General features: G+C 39.0%; 1 protein-coding gene across 2 annotated transcripts in view; it reads left to right on the top strand.

Annotated features, from left to right (window-relative positions):
- Nucleotides 1–1,218: 1,218 nt before the first annotated feature.
- The window catches only part of gudu (Armadillo repeat-containing protein gudu), a 136,842-nt gene continuing 115,695 nt past the window's right edge, over nt 1,219–22,365 (top strand). Inside the window, exons 1-2 of one of the 2 annotated variants that reach the window (XM_069329876.1) lie at nt 1,219–1,571; nt 11,443–11,595. In XM_069329876.1, coding sequence (XP_069185977.1) covers nt 1,470–1,571; nt 11,443–11,595 — 255 coding nt within the window. In that variant the 5' untranslated portion in view covers nt 1,219–1,469. Of the gene's footprint in view, nt 1,572–4,247; nt 11,033–11,442; nt 11,596–22,365 lie in introns of those variants that run through there. The other variant, XM_069329877.1, reaches the window with a different exon arrangement.

Here is a 22,365-nt window from a genome sequence, read left to right as displayed (position 1 = left end):
CTATCAACCTCTGCAGAATTAGTAAGGCACTTAACATATTAAGTGCTGTGAGTGATACAACCTAAACTGATCAGAAGCATATCTGAAGAGTTAAAGAATTTCCCGAACGCAACTGTCACCATCAATAAATGGTGTCAGCTGGAGGCCTAGACGTCAGTGGCAGGTTTAGGTGTCAGTGACAGGCCTAGTTGTCAGCAAGGAGGCCTAGGTGTCAGGAACGAGGCCTAGTTGTCAGGAAGGAGGCCTAGTTGTCAGGAAGGAAGCCTAGGTGTCAGCAAGGAGGCCTAGGTGTCAGCAAAGAGGCCTAAGGTGTCAGCAAGGAGGCCTAGGTGTCAGCAAGGAGGCCTAAGGTGTCAGCAAGGAGGCCTAGGTGTCAACAAAGAGGTCTAAGTGTCAGCAAGGAGGCCTAAGTGTCAGCAAGGAGGCCTAGGTGTCAACAAAGAGGTCTAAGTGTCAGCAAGGAGGCCTAGGTGTCAACAAAGAGGTCTAAGTGTCAGCAAGGAGGCCTAGGTGTCAACAAAGAGGTCTAAGTGTCAGCAAGGAGGCCTAGGTGTCAGCAAGGAGGCCTAAGTGTCAGCAAGGAGGCCTAAGTGTCAGCAAGGAAGCGTAGGTGTCAGCAAGGAGGCCTAGGTGTCAACAAAGAGGTCTAAGTGTCAGCAAGGAGGCCTAGGTGTCAGCAAGGAGGCCTAGGTGTCAGCAAGGAGGCCTAGGTGTCAGCAAGGAGGCCTAAGGTGTCAGCAAGGAGGCCTAGGTGTCAGCAAAGGAGGCCTAAGGTGTCAGCAAGGAGGCCTAGGTGTCAGCAAGGAGGCCTAGGTGTCAGCAAGGAGGCCTAGGTGTCAGCAAGGAGGCCTAGGTGTCAGCAAGGAGGCCTAAGTGTCAGCAAGGAGGCCTAGGTGTCAGCAAGGAGGCCTAGGTGTCAGCAAGGAGGCCTAAGGTGTGAGCAAGGAGGCCTAGGTGTCAGCAAGGAGGCCTAAGGTGTCAGCAAGGAGGCATAAGTGTCAGCAAGGAGGCCTAAGTGTCAGCAAGGAGGCCTAAGGTGTCAGCAAGGAGGCCTAAGTGTCAGCAAGGAGGCCTAGGTGTCAGCAAGGAGGCCTAGGTGTCAGCAAAGGAGGCCTAAGGTGTCAGCAAGGAGGCCTAGGTGTCAGCAAGGAGGCCTAGGTGTCAGCAAGGAGGCCTAAGTGTCAGCAAGGAGGCCTAAGGTGTCAGCTAGGAGGCCTAAGTGTCAGCAAGGAGGCCTAGGTGTCAGCAAGGAGGCCTAGGTGTCAGCAAGGAGGCCTAGGTGTCAGCAAGGAGGCCTAAGTGTCAGCAAGGAGGCCTAGGTGTCAGCAAGGAGGCCTAGGTGTCAGCAAGGAGGCCTAAGTATCAGCAAGGAGGCCTAGGTGTCAGCAAGGAGGCCTAGGTGTCAGCAAGGAGGCCTAAGTATCAGCAAGGAGGCCTAGTTGTCAGCAGAAGAGAGGGAGGTCTCAAGAATGGCATCAAGAAGGCCATCTCTGGCCCCACCAGGTAGGGAGAGTGTCCCTTCCAGCACGGATGGTCGCCGGCGCTCCAGTCTCCGCCTCTCTCACTCCCAGGTAAACACGACAGTAACCGTTAAACAGTAACAGCAGTGTAGACAGTGAAATACAAGAGTTTGCATTCTTGTAAGTTTTTTACATTCTTGTAAAGCCACTAGTACGCGTAGCGTTTCGGGCAGGTCCTTAACCCTAATTTCCCCGGAATACGACCCCGCCGAATCGTTTAACAACCAGGTACCCATTCACTGCTGGGTGAACAGAGGCTACAGTTAAGGATTGGCGCCCGGTCAATCCTCCCCGGCCAGGATTCGAACCCAAGGCAAGGCGCTTGCGAAACGCCAGGCGAGTATCTTACCACTGCGCCACGGAGACTAAAAATAACAGCAGTGTAGACAGTGTACCCTAAAAATACGGTAAACAACAGCAGTGAATCAGGTATACCACAGCAGTGTAACAGGTAAAACAACAACAGTCAATCAGGTATACCACAGCAGTGTAACAGATAAAACAACAGCAGTCAATCAGGTATACCACAGCAGTGTAACAGGTAAAACAACAACAGTCAATCAGGTATACCACAGCAGTGTAACAGATAAAACAACAGCAGTCAATCAGGTATACCACAGCAGTGTAACAGGTAAAACAACAACAGTCAATCAGGTATACCACAGCAGTGTAACAGATAAAACAACAACAGTCAATCAGGCATACTACAGCAGTGTAACAGATAAAACAACAGCAGTCAATCAGGTATACCACAGCAGTGTAACAGATAAAACAACAACAGTCAATCAGGCATACTACAGCAGTGTAACAGATAAACTATTGCAGTGTAATAGGTAAACACCAGTTGTGTAATATGTAAACAACGACAATATAACAGGTAAACACAAGACTCACAGGCCTAAAGCAGTAATCACTGTTTGCAACAGTAGTCATTGGTCCACAAAAGAAGCGTCCGATCTAAGACAGTAGTCACTGGTCGAGAATAGCAGCAACAGACCTAAACCATTAGTCACTGCTCCACAACGGCAGCAATAGCTCAAAAACAGAGATTACTGCTCAACACCATTAGTCAAATTGAGATATGATAACTACATATACTGCGAGAAAATGGCACGGTAGATAAAGATATTAAAAATAATTTTTTTCAGTGTAAATGTTATCCATAAGTGGTTAAAATGAACATAAAACGTAATTTTATGCACAAGTCCAGCGTGCTGTCACATATGCGCATATGCGTGCTGTCGCATATGCGTAAACGATCTAAGAAATTCAAAGGGACCAGGGGTCATAGCATTAGAAAAAAACGTTCGAAAGGCGGGGCTTAGGAGCTCATACTTAACCCCTCAAACACATTTAAGTGTTTGTCAATCAAAGTACATCTCAGTGCAGATTATAGTCAAAGTTGCGCTATGATTGATTAAATGATTAATCACAGCGCAACTCATCGTCGTAAACAGAGTTCAGTGCCTCAGCAAAGCAGCTCACTCGTCTAGCAAGTTATTTTGGTCTCTTAAAACATCTCCCAATCTTTATGTACCCAATCTGAACATCTTTTCCATTGTGATCATTGCTGTCTTATATGTGCTGTCAATCTGCTGTATGGTGTCTATTAATCTTGTTTAAATTACTAATCAAGCTGTCAATGTAATCAATCAGAGCTTTAATATAACAATGTGCTTTAATATACTTACTAAGCTCTCTCATCTCATTTTTCTGTTGCAATGTATCTTTATCATTTATCAGTTCTGATAGAAATTACCTACTTAAAATTATCTGCTAGATTAAGGACCTGCCCGAAACGCTGTGCGTACTAGTGGCTTTACAAGAATGTAAATACTGTACTATCCAATGTATTCTCACAAACCCAATGTACCTTCTTGTATATATTGTGACGATAATCTCCTTCAAGAGATTGAGCCTGCTCTTCCCTCCAAAATTACGTCTTCACAACTATATAAAAGACTATGGAAGAAATGTCCAACAACGACAACAAACACCAGCAAGGCTTGCCAGGGTGAGCAGAAACGTATGCAACCAGCCACCTGTTCGAACTCCAACCACCAAACTACCCGTTGATCGCTACGACTCCGCTGATTGGTCGCCGGTCTGGCTGCACCTGCACTCGCCCCCCAATACTACCCGATGTCTGGGGTCGCCCCAACATCAGTCTTCAGAATGTTCCGTGCTTTCGTAGCCAGCACACCTCCCAGCTAGACTCTAGAGTGTACTGAGAGAGGTGGTGGCTTTAAGCCAATATTCCAGCACCTCCCACTTACTGTTGTATTGCACTTCTTATTATTTTGCCTTAACGTAACTTTCATTGTGTCATTTAAGAATTCTTATTATTTTGATTCATTGATTTTATTATAAGAATTTGTTTGTGCATTATTTTCATGTTTTGATTTATTTAACGTCATTAAAATTTCATTGTTAAAGTTTACTTGTGTTTTGTGTGTCTTCTCCTTACCTTACCACAGACGAAGTTCCAGTTTTTTCTTTTTTTTTTATAACTATGTGACGAGGCCATACCCCTAGCCTTAAACAGCCGAACACCAACGCGTTACCGTCACAATATATAAATAAATAAATAAATAAATAAATAAATAAACAACGCAAGGTCCCCAGACACACAGCAATCTAATGCCAGCAGGAACATGACTGGTCTTAAAAGTTATCTTAAGCATCATCAGTTATTTATTCAATTGTTTAAATGAGTCGCCACACAATTCAGTTACCGTTGCAACACTAATATATACACTTGTATTGCTTCCATAATCTTCTTGTACAATGATGACAGAAACCCACACCAAAACATGAGGAGACGACGACGTTTCGGTCCGTCCTGGACCGAAACGTCTGGACATTATCAAATCGATTGTGATGAGAGCGAGATGTTGTTGTTGTTTTAGATTCAGCTACTTTGAACAAAAAGTTTCAAATAGCACGAGCCAGTAGTGGACTTACCTGGCACAGGAGCTGTGACTGGGAGCGAGATTGATTGATGAAGATTAAGCGACCCTTAAGCCAGTCGGCCGAGCGGACAGCACGCTGGACTTGTGATCCTGTGGTCCTGGGTTCGATCCCAGACGCCGGCGAGAAACAATGGGCAGAGTTTCTTTCACCCTATGCCCCTGTTACCTAGTAGTAAAAATAGGTACCTGGGTGTTAGTCAGCTGTCACGGGCTGCTTTCTGGGGGTGGAGGCCTGGTCGAGGACCGGGCCGCGGAGACACTAAAAAGCCCCGAAATCATCTCAAGATAACCCTAGAGATGGCACGGCATGAATAGCCCGTAATGGATGCGAGATTGATTTATAAATAAGTCTGTCAATCTTCGGCTGTCCAGAGAATCTATCGAAACTGATGCTGCTAGTTTGATGTTTATTCTGATTGATCTTATTTTTATTTGATTGATTCTGTGTGTCCCCTACAGGGGGGACACACAGAATATTGGGAGCAATAGGCGCCCATAATGGGAGCAAGATTGATGATTGATAAAGATTAAGCCACCTTAGAGGTGGCACGGGCATGATGTGGGAGCGAGGGAGACACTGGCATTAAGTAAAGAAAGAGTGAGATGAGGAGCAGCTAAGAGGAGACTTCTCTTACAATCTTTGCCTCTATCACAGTGTGACGGTCTGGAGAATAATACCTTCTCTTCTGGCTATTAGTCGGCCGTTAATTAACGCTTCTTATAATATACTAAAGCTCTTATTGTAACCTCCAGCCTAACTTCCCAATAACCTTTGACGTTTGATCGCCCGATACCCCAACACGAGGATCCTGTACTTCTCAGTTATGAGCAAACTCTGAGAGACTGCCGCCACCATCTGATTCAAATCCCCACTGATTAATTAATTTATTTATTTATTTATTTATTTATTTATATATATACAAGCAGGTATATTGGGTTTGTGAGGGTACATAGCATGGTGTTTACATTCTTGTAAAGCCACTAATACGCGCAGCGTTTTGGACAGGTCCTTAATCTAACAGATAATTTTAAGTAGCTAAATTCTTGCAAAATTTATAAAATGTTAACATGTACATTGTAAGAAAAAAATAGAGAGATTAGTAGGTGTACTAAAGCACATCGATAACTCTCATTGATAACATTGACAGCTTGATTGATAATTTAACAAAGATAAATAGGCACAATTCAACACATTGATAGCACATATAAGACGACAGCAATGATCACAATGGTAAAGTTGTTTGGCTTAGGTACATAAATATTGGAGGATTGGGTAGCACTAGATACAGTGCAAGTTTAAAGCACAAGGTAGGAAACTTTGAAGATGAAATTAGGTACTTTTTTTTTTAAATGAGGCAAAAGTTGTACAGCTTTTCCGTTCATTAGGGAGTGAGTTCCGTAGACTAGGTCTCTTTATCTGCATAGAGTGTTTACACAGATTAACCTCTTGACCCTGACAAATGGGCGACAGGGGGGGGGGGGAAAGAGGTGACCGCTTTTACCCCTGTCGTAATAACAGCGGCCTCTATTGTAATAACCCGATGTTCCCCAGTATAAATCAAGTTTGACTGGGGATATCAAAGAGATATTTATTTCTGGTGTGGTGATAATGGGTCCTATTACATCTGTCCAGGGAGAGTTTCAGAGCAGGGTTTGCATTTAAGAACAAGGTTTTGTAAATGTAATTGACAAGAGAATGTGTAGAGTGAGGCTATATTTAGCTTGTTTAGGGAGTTAAACAAGGGGGCTGAGTGTTGTCTGAAAGCAGAGTTTGTTATTATTCTGATCGCACATTTTTGCTAGGTGATAATGGACTTGAGGTGGCTTGCAGTGGTTGAACCCCATGCACAGATACCATAATTAAGATAGGGATAGATTAGTACATAATATAGTAAGATGAGAGTAGAGTTAGGTACATAGTATCTGATTTTAGAGAGAATACCATCAGTTTTAGAGACTCTTAGTTATGTGTTGTATGTGGGTGCTGAAGTTGAGTCTCTTGTCTAGGAATAGACCAAGAAACTTTCCATCATTTTTATTATTGATGTTAACATTGTCTCTCTGAAGCTGAATTGCATTTGTTGATTTGCTTCCAAATAAGATGTAGTAGGACTTTTTTATGTTTAGTGCGAGTCTGTTGGTTGACATCCATAAGTGGACTTTTTAATTCATTATTCACAACATTATTTAAAGTGTGTGGGTTAGGGGTCTGAGTAGATGAGAGTAGTATCATCAGCAAACAATATAGAGTTTTAAGAATGTTAGAGACATTAGGCAGATCATTGATGTATATGAGAAATAGGAGAGGTCCTAAGATGCTGCCCTGTGTCACTCCTACGGTTAATGGTAGAGTGGGAGAGGTTATATCATTGATGGCTACACATTGGTGTCTATCACTAAGATAGGATCGGATATAGTCCAGGGCAAGGCCTCGGATTCCATAATGATGGAGTTTAAGTAAGAGGTAGTTATGGTTAACGATATCAAAAGCTATTCGCAGGTCAATGAAGAGTCCAATCAGAAACTCATTTTTGTCAAGGGCTGAGTAGATTACATCAAGGAGACTAATAATTGCATCGTTGGTACTCTTTTGGGAGCGGAAGCCAAACTGGCAGGGGCTGAGAATGTCGAATTTTACGAGGTAGGAGTAGAGCTGTTTGTAGATAATTTGTTCAAATATTTTTGATAGAATGGGTAGGTTTGATATTGGTCTATAATTGTTTATGTCTGCCGGATTGCCTCCATTATGAACTGGCGTTACTCGTGCTTTTTTTCTGGATATCAGGGAAGGTATGACACTAGAGATTTGTTGAACAGCAGAGCTATAGGTGGCGCAAGGGCATGGGAGGCGCTCTTGAATACAATGGATGGTATTTCACTGATGTTCCCAGCTTTTGTTTTTAGTGAGTGTATGATGGACACAACATCTGTCGGGCTGACTGGTGAAAGGAGAAGAAAGTTTGGATAGCTGCCTGAGAGATATGCGTTGATATGTATCTTTGGGATTTTTCTGACAAGGTTAGCACCAACCGATGAAAAGAAGCTATTAAATTCATTTGCCGTTTCTAAATCAGTTGCAGTTGTATAGCCATCCTTTGAGAGTTTTATCTGGTTATATGAGTGTTGTTTAGTTCCTAGGATGTTAGAGATGGTTTTTCATGTGCATTTCATTTGCCTTTTGCTTCTTTGAATCTATTCTCATAATAGGAGAGTTTTGCTTTTCTTATGATACTGGTAAGCATTGATGAGTACCTTTCAACTACTTCCTTTTAGGCCAATCCTAAGTTTCTTTTCATATTCATGTTTCTTGTTGATTGATTTGAATATGCCACTTGTGAGCTACGGATTCTTTATTCTTTTGTCAGTTATTTGCTTGGTGAGGAGGGGACAATGAGTGTTGTAGAGACTTAAAATTTTGGAGAAGAAGAAAGAAGAGAAGTTCATGAATTTATATCCAGTGTATTGCTGAATTCAGATTCCCAGTTGATAAAGTGAAGTGCATTTGTGAGATTGCCTAAAGCTGCTTCACTGTGTAGCCTGAATGTAAGCTTCTTGCTTTCTGGTGGTGTTGTGTCCATGTTTGCTGTGACGAAGGTACGATAGTGGTCAGTTGTTCTGTCAAAGATTATACCAGATGCAAGGGGAGCTGTTATGGTAGTCCATAAGTGATCCTAAAGAAGTGGCAGATGTTTTAGTGACTCGGGTGGGCTTGGTGATTGTGGGGATTAGAACACAGGAGTTCATGCTGTTTAGGAAATAGTCGACTTGAGGGCTATTTTGTTGACCCAGGTCAATATTGAAGTCTCCTCCTAGAATGATGTGTTTTTTGTTGAGATTATTGTTTATGATAAGAATACTTAAGTTATCTGAGAATGAAGCTGTATTAGTATTGGGAAATCTATAAAAAGCTCCGATAGTCAAGGAGGATTTAATGGATTTATTCGAGAACTGACAAAAGTATATCTAACTGACTGTGAAACAGTAAACAACCAATTAGAAATAAAGCCACGAATGTTGATCCCCAGTTATGAATAGGAGGGATGAATGTACTTTAAAGTGTGGTTTAACTCAACCAAAAGGGCTTATATTTATTAAGTTTTTATTTATTTATTTATTTATTTATTTATTTATTTATTTATTTATTTATTTATTTATTTATTTATTTATTTATTTATATACAAGAAGGTACATTGGGTTAGAGAGAATACATAGAATAGTATTTACAATCTTGTAAAGCCACTAGTACGCGCAGCGTTTCGGGCGGGTCCTTAATCTAACAGATAATTTTAAGTAGGTAAATTCTATCAAAATTAATAAAATGATAACAAATACATTGCAAGAAAAAAATGAGATGAGAGAGATTAGTAAGTATATTAAAGCACATTGGTATATTAAAGCTCTGATTGATTACATTGACAGCTTGATTGGTAATTTAAACAAGATTAATAGACACCATACAGCAGATTGACAGTACATATAAGAAGACAGCAATGATCGCAATGATAAAGATGTTCAGATTGGGTACATAAAGATTGGGAGATTGGGTAGCAATAGATACAGTGCAATTTTAAAGCAAAAGGTAAAAAACTTTGAAGATGAAATTAGGTACTTTTTAGTATTGTTTTTGAATGACGCAAAAGTTGGACAGCTTTTCAATTCATTAGGGAGTGAATTCCATAGACTGGGTCCCTTTATTTGCATAGAGTGTTTACACAGATTAAATTTGACTCTGGGGATATCAAAGAGATATTTATTTCTGGTGTGGTGATAATGGGTCCTATTACATCTGTCCAGGGAGAGTTTCAGAGCATGGTTTGCATTTAAGAACAAGGTTTTGTAAATGTAGGTGACACAAGAGAATCTGTGGAGGGAGATTATGTTTAGCATGTTTAGGGAGTTAAACAAGGGAGCTGAGTGTTGTCTGAAAGCAGAATTTGTTATTATTCTGATAGCAGAATTTTGCTGGGTGATGATGGACTTGAGGTGGTTTGCAGTGGTTGAACCCCATGCACAGATACCATAATTAAGATAGGGATAGGTTAGTGCATAATATAGAGAGATGAGAGCAGAGTTAGGTACATAATATCTGATTTTGGAGAGTATACCAACTGTTTTAGAGACTTTCTTAGTTATGTGTTGTATGTGGGTGCTGAAGTTGAGTCTCTTATCTAGGAATAGGCCAAGAAACTTTCCATCATTTTTACTACTAATGTTAACATTGTCTATCTGAAGCTGAATTACATTTGTTGATTTGCTTCCAAATAAGATGTAGTAGGTCTTTTCTATGTTAAGTGTTTGTTGGTTGATATCCATAAGTGAACTTTTTTTTAGTTAACAACAACTATTTTTTTATTATTTTTTTTTATTTTTTTTTAACTATTTTTTATTAACAACTATTTGTTTCAACTATTATTGTGTTTATTTCTACTATTTATATATTTTATATATATTTATATATCTCTATTTTATATAACAACTGTTTATTTCAACTATTTAACAACTAAAATAAAATATATTTTATTAACAACTATTTTATTAACAACTATTTTTTATTAACAACATTATTTAGCATATGTGGGTTGGGGTTAGAGTAGATGAGGGTAGTATCATCAGCAAACAAAATAGGTTCCAGAATGTTAGAGACATTAGGCAGATCATTGATGTATATAAGAAATAGGAGAGGTCCCAAAATGCTGCCCTGTGGCACTCCAACGGTTATTGGTAGAGTGGGAGAGGTTATATTATTGATGGCTACACATTGATGTCTATCACTAAGATAGGATTGGATATAGTCCAGTGTATGGCCTCGGATTCCATAATGATGGAGTTTACGTAAGAGGTAATTGTGATTAACAGTATCAAAGGCCTTTCTCAGGTCAATGAAGAGTCCAATGAAGTAGACCAAGGAATGCTTTCGACGTTCACTTGGGCTTATTCAATAACACAGGAAAATTCCACTAAACACTATTAATCAAATCACAGTTTATTAAACACAATAGTATATTGAAACACGCTCTACAACTTAAATATCTCTTTCTTAATTAATGTGGATTACTACCACTGCACTTAATTAAAAAAAAACACTTTACTTTAAAAACACAAGCCAAGCCGGATGGGATGCCTGCTTTAGGGAGAGGTCTTGACCTCGAGATGTTACCAGCCACACTACCCAAAACTGCTCTCACTAACTGTAAAGCTGACCTAGGCCAGTTGCCAAACTAATTTTCAAAGATGATTAACAAAGCTAAATATATTCACTAGGCAACTAAGATTAACTGGATCTTTATTCTCAAATGATGGTAATTTATATTGGTACTTGAGCAAGGTTGATTATAAATTATAATATCTGAATAATACTTGAAATTCTCCATATTACTGAATTAACAAACAAAGTGATCAGTAGCACTTCTTACAGCCATGTCACCGTTCTTGACCAAAGGATGAGTCAGTCTTGGCAAGATCAACTAGTTCCCAACCTAGATGACCTCTATGTCCCTTTGTCAACTTATGGGACGGATTCTTTACTCAAACATAACATAGGTGCGTAACCAAGGAAGTTATTAACTGCAATTACATTTAATACACGAATTCTCTAAATTTAGTGAATTAACCACCACGGAAGGCGGTGGCTATCTTGTTTAAAACCCTACACCACTAATCCCTTGACCCTTTGGAATGACTCTTCCCAAGTTCCCGGGTAAAACACTACCCCTCTGACTGTAGAACTAGATTACCTATGTATACAATACAATACAAGATATATAATAGTCTACATCAATTCTTCAAACAGCTAGACTGTTACAACAAAACGTCTATTCAACTTTCACACAAATATCGACATTTGCTGACGAGTTTTTTTCGTTTCGTTAGCGCGGATGGTCACCAAAGAATGCAATGTCCCGCATCATTCCTCAAGGCTCCGCGAGCTCAAAGATAACCCATTTTCGCAGTTGGAGAACTCTGACGACGAGCAGCAGGTGGAGGAAGCTGAGGATGAACTGGAGGAGGAAGAGGACGAGGAGGAGGAAGAGGACATCTACCAGCTGGACCTGCAGTCCGCCGAGCTCTCTTCTGACTACTGGCAGATACAGAAGATGGTAAAGGTGAGTGTGGAGGGGGGTCGGGGAGGTGGTGATGGAAGGTGAGACAGGTGGAGTGTAGTTGGAGGTTGTGATGGAGGGTAAGAGAGGTAGAGAGGTTGTGGTGGAAGTTGACTTTGAGGAATAAGGGTGTGAGTTCTCCTGGAAGGTGAGTGGGCTGAGGTTCTGTTGAAACCTGAGTGGTTTAGAGAGGGAGAGGTTCTCCTGGAAGGTGAGTGAGGTGAAGAGGAGGATGAGGGTGTGGTGCAAGCCGACTGTGAGAGGCAGAAATATATACAATGGAAAAGGTGAGTATTAAGCTGAAAACCGAGAATATTTCCTTAATTTAATAAGGAATCTGCACACATATACAAACAATACAGTTCATAACAAGTATTAGTGAGACAAATGTGTATCAATGACCCTACTCAAATCGCCTTTTAACTGATTAATAAAAAATGGATCTAAATTATACAAACCACTGCTAATGTTCAAATTGCATGATTTTGTAATCTGTATTAAAGCAGATTATATTATGTTCCTATTGAAAGGGAGTTTTATGGTTCGTTATTAAAGAAGCTATCTCCCAATCAATTTGGTGAGAATTTTCTGACAAATGAACAAACAAAGCATTAGACAATTGGCCATGTCTTACAGAATATTTATATTGCGAAATTCTACTTTTCAAATCTAAAAATGTTTGCCCAACATAGAACCTATTACAGTCTTTATAAGGTACTGTATTTTATAAATGACACAATTATCACTTTGAGGGCTGTTTCTAGCTAATAGTTTACCAACAGTATTTTCGTAATTGAGCAATACATATATATATAAAAGTTTCAAGGCCTTGACAATATTTTCAAACCCAGAAAAATATGGTAAACATAACACATTCCTTGGGGGAAATTTCTCACTTCATATATTATTATAATATGTACGACGTGCTTTGCTACGACAAACTTCCAAAACACTCAGTGGATAACAAAGATTAAGACCAATAGAATCAATATTCTTAAATTCTTCATCTAAGAATTCTGGACTCACAACCCGAAAAGTTCTTAGATACATAGAGGAAAAATTTGATTGTTTCACATTGTATCTATGCCCTGAGAAATAATGAACAAAAGATAAATTATTTACTATGGAGACTGAAATTGATAAATGTTTGTCGTTCTTAGATATACTTATTCATAGGAAAGTTTGTTCACTAAGTTTAGTGTTTACAGAAAGCCTACGAATAATTAATCTTATGTTCATTAATTCTCAGGGAATAGATAAAATGTGAAACAATAATTTTTTTCTCTATGTATCTAAGAGCTCTTCGTGTTCTTAGTCCAGAATTCTTAGATGAAGAGTTTAAGAATATTGATTCTAACTATCGTCTAGTGTGATTGGGAACTGAGATTTCATAGAAAAGCCGCCCGATTCCCAGTTCTTTCAATGATCTGAGTAACACAAATGGGAATCCTTATGGGTTTGAATCTTTCTGGGGTGTGGAGTTTTCAGTTGCATATTGGCTTGGGAACCATTCAAGCTTGTTTTTTTTTTTTTTTTTTTTTTTTGAGATATATACAAGAGTTCTTACATTCTTGTACAGCCACTAGTACGCGTAGCGTTTCGGGCAAGTTCTTAATCCTATGGTCCCTGGAATACGATCCCCTGCCGCGAAGAATCGTTTTTTCATCCAAGTACACATTTTACTGTTGCGTTAAACAGAGGCTACAGTTAAGGAATTGCGCCCAGTAAATCCTCCCCGGCCAGGATACGAACCCATGACATAGCGCTCGCGGAACGCCAGGCGAGTGTCTTACCACTACACCACGGAGACTGATAAATTTGTTTGCATTTGTGGTGCTCACGTGGCCCCACTAAGTGAAGTGTTCGATAAAATATCTATGCCCGAGTCTTTCATCCAATGCCCCCTGTTACCTAGCAGTAAATAGATACCTGGGTGTTAGTCAGCTGTCACGGGCTGCTTCCTGGGGGGTGGAGGCCTGGTCGAGGACCGGGCCGCGGGGACACTAAAGCCCCGAAATCATCCCAAGATAACATAATACAGTCCCTTTAATATTCAATGCATTATTAAATAAGAACATCCATAGGACACTAGTTCATGAAATTAATATCAAACCATTTGCTCTACCTAGTTTTCCACTTTTTCCACAAAAAAGTGGTGGTCCTTCGTAGCTATCGAAAATAGTATCAATTTAAATGAATAAAATGAGTCAGGTTTTCCCACAGTACAGAGAACATGTAAGAATAATCTGAGAATGTGAAATAATATGTAAGAACATATAGAGAAAATGTAAGACCATGTAAGAACTAGTGAGAATAAGAAAAAGAGAGAAGGGAACTAACTGAGAACAAGAATAACGTGTAGCACGCTGTACAGAGAACATGTAAGAATAATTTGAGAATGTAAAAGATTATGTAAGAACATATCGAGAAAGTGTAAGATCATGTACAGCCCCAGCTCTTATCCAGGCCTGGGGTTGTTGCTGTTGCCTACTCGTTGGAACCTGTGGTTGGAGGGGTTTGTTTGGGTTTAAACTGTTAATAGATCAACCCGTCCTCGCAAATTTAATAAGTCAATATTGACTTATTAGTTGCGTGCATAGATGACATACTAAACATAATAGTTTCCCTTGAAAAGTTTCATAGAAAACACCGACCTTACCTAACCTACTTAGTATGTTAAAATAAGCATCTTATAGCTTCGTAATTACAATTGCTACTTAACCTATTATAGGTATAGGTTAGGTAATAATTGTAATTACGAAGCAATAAGATGCTTATCTTAACATACTAAGTAGGTTAGGTAAGGTCGGTGTTTTCTATGAAACTTTTCAAGGGAAACTATTATGTTAAGTATGTCACCTATGCACATATTTAATAAGTCAATATTGACTAATTAAATTTGCGAGGACGGGTTGAATAGATAGTGGTATGGGAATCGATATGGAGAAAGGAGGCAATAAATGTATGCGTTGGTTGGGGAGGGGGGGATGAAAAATGAACAGGGAAGGAGAAAGGCCTCAAAATAACAATACACTTAAAGTATATTACACGAACAGTAGGAGTCTAAGAAACAAAATAATCGATTTAAATCCTCTTGTTTGCACGGAAACAATAGATATTTTTGCACTTACCAAAACATAAATGAGTGTAAAAACCAAAGAACTATTAGCTGAATATCAAATAAACGGATTTAAACTATTTCACACAGATAGATATATTAGACGAGGAGGGGGAGTAGCCATATATGTTAAGGAAAATTTGAAATGTAGTCTCAAAGAGGGAATCAAAACTGAGGCACACACAGAAACTATTTGACTAGAATTAAACGAAAAAGCTAGAAATCTTATAATAGGAGTTATATACAGGCCACCAAACTTAGAATAGAAGCAGAGCATCTATGGGATAAACTATCTAGAGCATCTTGGTCTAACAGTATTTGTGTCATGGGTGACTTTAATTTTAGTGGATTAAAATGGATTAACAGAACAGGGAATAATGAAGCAGAAGATTTTCTAGAATTAATTGACGATTGCTTTCTTACGCAACACATTAAGGAACCAACACGGGAAAATAGTATTTTAGACTTAGTGTTAACTAACAGGGAAACACAAATTAATGACATCGAAATAGGGAGTGAGCTAGGGAACAGTGATCACAAAGAAATCAGATTTAGCATAGAATGGAATAGATTTGAAGGAGAAAATTCTGTTAAAGTGTCAGATTTTCGAAAAGCTGACTTTAATGGACTAAGAATTTTTTTGTGTGAAATAGATTGGAAAGTCTTGGGTATGGGGTGTGGGCCGGTCTTGGAGTGAGATGTAAACCCAGCGATGAGTGATGTAAAAAAAAGATTTTGATATGGATTTAACATATAACTTATTTAAAATATTCTAAGCAAAGCACAGGCATGTAGTATACCATACAAATTGAATACATCGAATAATAATGACCCGAACTGGATAACAAAGGATCTGAAGAACCTTATAGGTAGAAAGAGAACGTGGTACAAAAGGATTATTTATAGGGAAGTCAGTTTAGAACAAGAATTCGTCCAACTGGTTAGAAATGCTAAAAAAGATATAAGGAAGGCAAAAAGAAATTATGAAGTTCGCATAGCAGGCCAAGCAAAGACAAATCCTATAGTTTTTTTCAGTTTTATCGAACAAAGATTAGGAAAAGGATATAGGTCCAGAAAAAACTGAGACAGGTCAGATAACTGATAACTACAAAGAGATGAGTAGTATTTTTAATAAATATTTTATTTCTGTGTTTATTAAAGAGGAACTTAACATTATGCCTTTTGATGAACAAGTCTATGTGGGTGGGGACGAGGACAGGTTGACCAGTTTAGCAGTTACCAGGGAGGATGTTATTAAACAAATAGTGAAACTCAAGCCAAACAAATCCCCAGGGCCAGATGGATTGTTTGCCTGGGTGCTTAAAGAATGCAAAGAGGAGCTTTGCAAGTCATCATCTTCCATATTTAATAAATCATTAGTTAGGCAGAGTGCCAGAGTCGTGGAAGGTTGCTAATTTGGTTCCAATTTTCAAGAACGGAGATAAATCACTTGCGTCAGACTTTCAGCCAGTTATCCTAACATCTATTGTTGGAAAGTTACTTGAATCGATAATTGCAAATACCATTCGTCTTCATCTTGAAAAACATAAATTAATAAATGATTCATCACATGGTTTTACAAATGGCATTTCAGGTTTAACAAATTTGCATTCATTTTATTCCAGCATAGTTGAGGCAGTTGATAGTGATAAGGTTTGTGATGTTGTGTACCTTGACTTTAGCAAAGCTTTTGATACAGTGCCACATGAAACACTGATTAAAAAAGATAGAGGCTCATGGTATTGGCTTCTATATTAAGTTGGATTAGGGCATGGCTATACCAAAGGAAACAAAGAGTTAGTATAAATGGGGTTATCTTGAGATGATTTCGGGGCTTTAGTGTCCCCGTGGCCCGGTCCTCGACCAGGCCTCCAAGTACAGGAAGCAGCCCGTGACAGCTGACTAACTTCCAGGTACCTATTTACTGCTAGGTAATAGGGGCATCAGGGTGAAAGGAACTCTGCCCATCGTTTCTCGCCAGCGCCCGGGATCGAACCCGGGACCACAGGATCACGCGTCCAGTCTTCTGTCCGCTCAGCCACCGGCTCCCATAAACATTTTGCCCATTTGTCTGTGCCTCCACCAGGGATCGAACCCGGAACCTCAGGACTACGAATCCGAAGGGTTGTCCATTCAGCTGTCAGGCACCCAAGTTAGATTGTTAAGTCAGACTGGGAAAATGTTATAAATGGGGTGCTTCAAGGCTCAGTCCTGGGGCTGTGTTATTCATGATATATATAAATGATTTTTATTCAGGTTTGAGCAGCAATATTTGCAAATTTGCCAGTGATACAAAAATCCGGAGGGAAATAAATATTGAAAAAGACTCATTATCACTTCAAGACGATCTAAATAGGGTTTTGAAATGGACAAAAGATTGGCAGATGCCGTTTAATGCTGATAAATGTAAGGTTTTGAGGCTATTTAATGATAGAGTTGCAAGATACGAGCTAGACTGTGTTGAGATTGCGAAGTCGGATTGCAAAAGGGATCAGGGAGATGTGATTAGTTAGAATTTAACAAAAAAATCAATGCATAAATGTTATATCTTGCTCTGGTTAGGCCCCATTGAGATAATGCAGTTCAATACATACAGAAATCACAATAGCGTGATTCATCAAATGAACAAATCCACAAGGGCCGTGATAAGGGCTCGAACCTACGTTTGTGTCTCGGAGAGGCTACAGGATTGCAGTTCAGTTTTGGTCGCCATATTATAGAATGGATATAAATTCACTTGAACGTGTCCAGCGTAGGATGACTAAGTTAATTCCCCAAATTAGAAATCTTTCATATGAAGAAAGATTAACAAAGCTTAAGTTGCATTCACTGGAAAGGCGAAGAGTTAGGGGTGACATGATAGAGGTTTACAAGTCGATGATGTTAGTGCCTTGATTGAAACTATTGGCAACAAATTCTCTTTTATTATACTTACTGAAACATGGTTGAAAGAGGATACTACTCAACTCTTTAACATGCCTAACTACTCAGCAATTCACAACTGTCGTCAACTTCAGAGAGGTGGTGGCACTGCTCTTTACTACCACCAAGAACTAACATGCTTAAAAGAAATTAGAACTAGAGACTGCTATGGGGAGTATATCTTCGCCAGCTTCAGAGTCAAGGGTGCCGAGTCTGTCCTGTCTGTGGGTGCAGTCTATAGAATTCCCAACACTGATGTGTCTGTATTCAACTCAAACCTTAGAAATCTAATACTTGATAACAGACTGAACAAAACCCACCTAATTATCGCAGGGGACTTTAATATTGACCTCTGCGAGCCAGAACACCCTACTGCTGTTAGCTTCCTCAACTGTATGAATTCCTGCCTCCTCATACCCTTAATCACTATACCTACTAGAATCACTGATAGCACTGCCACGACTCTAGATCACATCTGGACCAACATAACCTCTCCGCTTACTTCAGGTATAATCACCGATAGCACTACAGACCACTACCCCACATTTCTCTTAACTAACATTAGCAAACCACCTCTAGAAACAAGGGAGTTAAGCTTTAGGCTGCACAATGAAACTGCTATAAACAATTTTATAACTGCTGCTGATAATGTCAACTGGGAGTCCGAGTTAGGTAACATAGGGGACATCAACCTAGCAGTGCAATCTTTTCTACAAACAACTCTTAGCCTTTATAACACCCACTGTCCTAGGCTATAGTAGATAGTGGTATGGGAATTGATTTGGAGGAAGGAGGTAATAAAAGTATGTGTTTGTGGGAGAAAGGAATTGGCAAAACGATCAGGGAAAGAGAAGGTCCGCAAAATAACAATTCACTTAGGGTATATTACACTAACAGTAGAAGTCTAAGAAATAAAATTAACGAATTAAATGCTCTTGTCTGCACAGAAAAAATAGATATTATTGCACTTACCGAAACGTGGATGAATGTAGAAAATAGAGAACTATTAGCTGAATATCAAATATATGGATTTAAACTATTTCACACAGATAGATATATTAGACGAGGAGGTGGAGTAGCCATATATGTTAGGGACAATTTGAAATGTAGTCTCAAAGAGGGAATCAAAACAGAGCCACACACAGAAACTATTTGGATTGAATTAAACGAAAAAGCTAATAATATTATAATAGGAGTAATATATAGGCCACCAAATTTAGACAGAATGGAAGCAAAGCATCTATGGGATGAAATATCTAGAGCATCTAGATCTAACAGTATTTATGTCATGGGTGACTTTAATTTTAGCGGAATAAACTGGTTGAACAAAACAGGGAATAGTGAAGCAGAAGATTTTCTAGAATTAATTGACGATTGCTTTCTTACGCAACACATTAAGGAACCAACACGGGAAAATAATATTTTAGATTTAGTATTAACTAACAGGGAAACGCAAATTAATGACATCGAAATAGGGAGTGAGCTAGGGAGCAGTGATCACAAAGAAATCAGATTTAGCATAGAATGGAATAGACCAGTAGGAGAAAATTCTGTTAAAGTGCCAGATTTTCGAAAAGCTGATTTTAATAGCCTAAGAAATTTTTTGGGTCAAATTGATTGGAAAGTCTTGGGTATGGGGTGTGGGCCGGTCTTGGAGCGAGACATGAACCCAGCGATAGGTGACTTAAATGGGGATTTCGATGTGGATTCAATATATAACTTATTTAAGAATATTCTAAACAAAGCACAGGAACGTAGTATACCATACAAATTGAATAGATCGAATACTAATGACCCAAAGTGGATAACAAAGAATTTGAAGAACCTTATAGGTATAAAGAGAGCTTGGTACAAAAGGATTAAAAATGGGGAGGTCACTTTAGAACAGGAATTCGTACAACTGGTTAGAAATGTTAAAAAAGAGATAAGGAAAGCAAAAAGAAACTATGAAGTTCGCATAGCAGGGCAAGCAAAGACAAATCCTAAAGGGTTTTTTCAGTTATATCGTACTAAGACTAGGGAAAGGATAGGTCGTTAAAAACTGAGACAGGTCAAATAACAGATAGTGATGAAGAGATGAGTAGTATTTTTAATAAATATTTTGTATCTGTATTTACTAAAGAGGAACTTAACAATATGCCTTCAGCCGAACAAGTCTATGTGGGTGGGGACGAGGACAGGTTGACGAGTTTAGCAGTTACCAGGGAGGATGTTCTTAAACAAATAGTAAAACTCAAACCAAACAAATCCCCAGGGCCGGATGAAGTGTTTGCCAGGGTGCTTAAAGAATGCAAAGAGGAGCTTTGTGACCCACTGTCAACCATATTTAATAAATCAATAGAGTCAGGCAGAGTGCCAGAGTTTTGGAAAGTTGCTAATGTGATACCAGTTTTTAAGAAAGGAGATAGATCACTTGCGTCTAACTATCGACCAATTAGCCTAACGTCTATTGTGGGAAAGTTACTCGAATCTATAATAGCAAATAAAATTCGTCTTCATCTTGAAAAACATAAATTAATAATTGAGTCGCAACATGGTTTTATAAATGGCCGTTCATGTTTAACAAATTTGTTATCTTTTTATTCTAGCATTGTTGAGGCAGTTGATAGTGGTAAGGATTGCGATGTTGTATACCTTGACTTTAGCAAAGCTTTTGATACAGTGCCACATGAAAGACTGATTAAAAAAATAGAGTCTCATGGTATTGGGGGTGCTATATTAAGCTGGATTAGGGCATGGCTATACCAAAGGAAACAGAGAGTTAGTATAAATGGAATCAAGTCAGAGTGGGAAAATGTTGTAAGTGGAGTGCCTCAAGGCTCTGTCCTGGGACCTCTGTTGTTTATAATATATATAAATGATTTAGATTCAGGTTTGAGTAGCAACATTTGCAAATTTGCCGATGATACGAAAATCGGTAGGGAAATTAATTCGGAGGAGGACTCACTATCACTTCAAGTTGATCTAGATAGGGTTTTGAAATGGTCAAAGGATTGGCAGATGCAGTTTAATGCTGATAAATGTAAAGTTCTGAGGTTAGGTAATGATGTTAGAGTTACAAGATACGAGCTAGATGGTGTTGTGATTGCGAAGTCGGATTGCGAAAGGGATCTGGGAGTTATGATTAGTAAGAATTTAAAACAAAAGGATCAATGCATAAATGTTCGTAATAAGGCAAATCGGACACTTGGATTTATTAATCGCAGCATTAGTAACAAGACACCTGGTGTGGTTCTCAAGCTATATCTTGCTCTAGTTAGGCCCCATTTAGATTATGCAGTTCAGTTTTGGTCGCCATATTATAGAATGGATATAAATTCACTTGAACGTGTCCAGCGTAGGATGACTAAGTTAATTCCCCAAATTAGAAATCTTTCATATGAAGAAAGATTAACAAAGCTTAAGTTGCATTCACTGGAAAGGCGAAGAGTTAGGGGTGACATGATAGAGGTTTACAAGTGGATGAATGGACATAACCGGGGGGATATTAATAGGGTATTAAAAGTATCAACACAGGACAGAACACGAAACAATGGATATAAATTGGATAAGTTTAGATTTAGGAAAGACTTGGGTAAATACTGGTTCAGTAACAGGGTTGTTGATTTGTGGAACCAATTGCCGCGTAACATTGTGGAGGTGGGGTCCCTCGATTGTTTCAAGCACGGGTTGGACAAGTATATGAGTGGGATTGGGTGGTTATAGAATAGGAGCTGCCTCGTATGGGCCAATAGGCCTTCTGCAGTTACCTTTGTTCTTATGTTCTTAGGCTTACAAAACAAGTCACAAGCAAAAGGCTTAACAATCCTTGGCTTACAAAGGGAATACTGAAATCCATTAACAAAAAACACGACCTTGAGAAGAAGTATAGGTTAGGAATTGTCTCCAAAGAATTCTCAAAGAATTACTCATTATTGCCATCTAAGATAATTAGACGAGCCAAAACTAAATACTACGAAGATAAATTTACTCAAATAAAGAGCAACATTAAACAAACTTGGAGCACAATTTCACAAATATTGGGATCAAAGAAATCTTTAAATAACAAACCGACTCTCCTGTCTAATAACGATGGTCAGCTTTTAGCCTCTGATTCTGCTATTGAGTTCAATAGGTTCTTCTCTTCCATTGGTTCATCCCTTGCAAATGATATTCCATCTTCCAGTACTGACATTAAGGACTATCTTACAGGTAACTATCCACAGTCTCTGTACCTAAAGCCTATTAACTCCACTGACGTCAATGAGATAATCCTTTCCCTTAAAACCAAGTCTGGTGCCCTTGAGGAGATACCAACTTTAATTTACAAAAAAGCCTCCAGATCTTTAGCCCCTGCTATTGCTGTGCTCTTCAACAAGTCACTTGAACTCCAAACCTTTCCAGATATTCTAAAAAAAGCGAGAGTAACGCCTGTCCACAAATGTGGTGACCCCACAGATGTTAACAACTACAGACCTATATCAATCCTGCCAAACTTGTCAAAAATTTTTGAAAAACTTATATACAAGCAGCTTTACTCATATCTAGCCAAACTCAATATACTTAGCCCTTGCCAATATGGCTTCAGACCCAAAAAAAGCACTAACGATGCACTTATTAGTATGCTTAACTCGATTCATACAGCTCTTGATAAAAAGGAGTTCCCTGTTGGGTTATTTGTGGACCTGCGTAAAGCTTTTGATACTGTCAACCACCATAACCTTCTTCTTAAATTACATCATTATGGAGTCAGA

The sequence above is a fragment of the Procambarus clarkii genome, chromosome 23 (genome assembly GCF_040958095.1).
Source record: "Procambarus clarkii isolate CNS0578487 chromosome 23, FALCON_Pclarkii_2.0, whole genome shotgun sequence".
In the NCBI taxonomy this organism is placed as follows: Eukaryota; Metazoa; Arthropoda; class Malacostraca; order Decapoda; family Cambaridae; genus Procambarus; species Procambarus clarkii.
The sequence above is the reverse complement of the archived record's forward strand: the minus strand, read 5'-3'. Positions and strand labels throughout refer to the sequence as shown.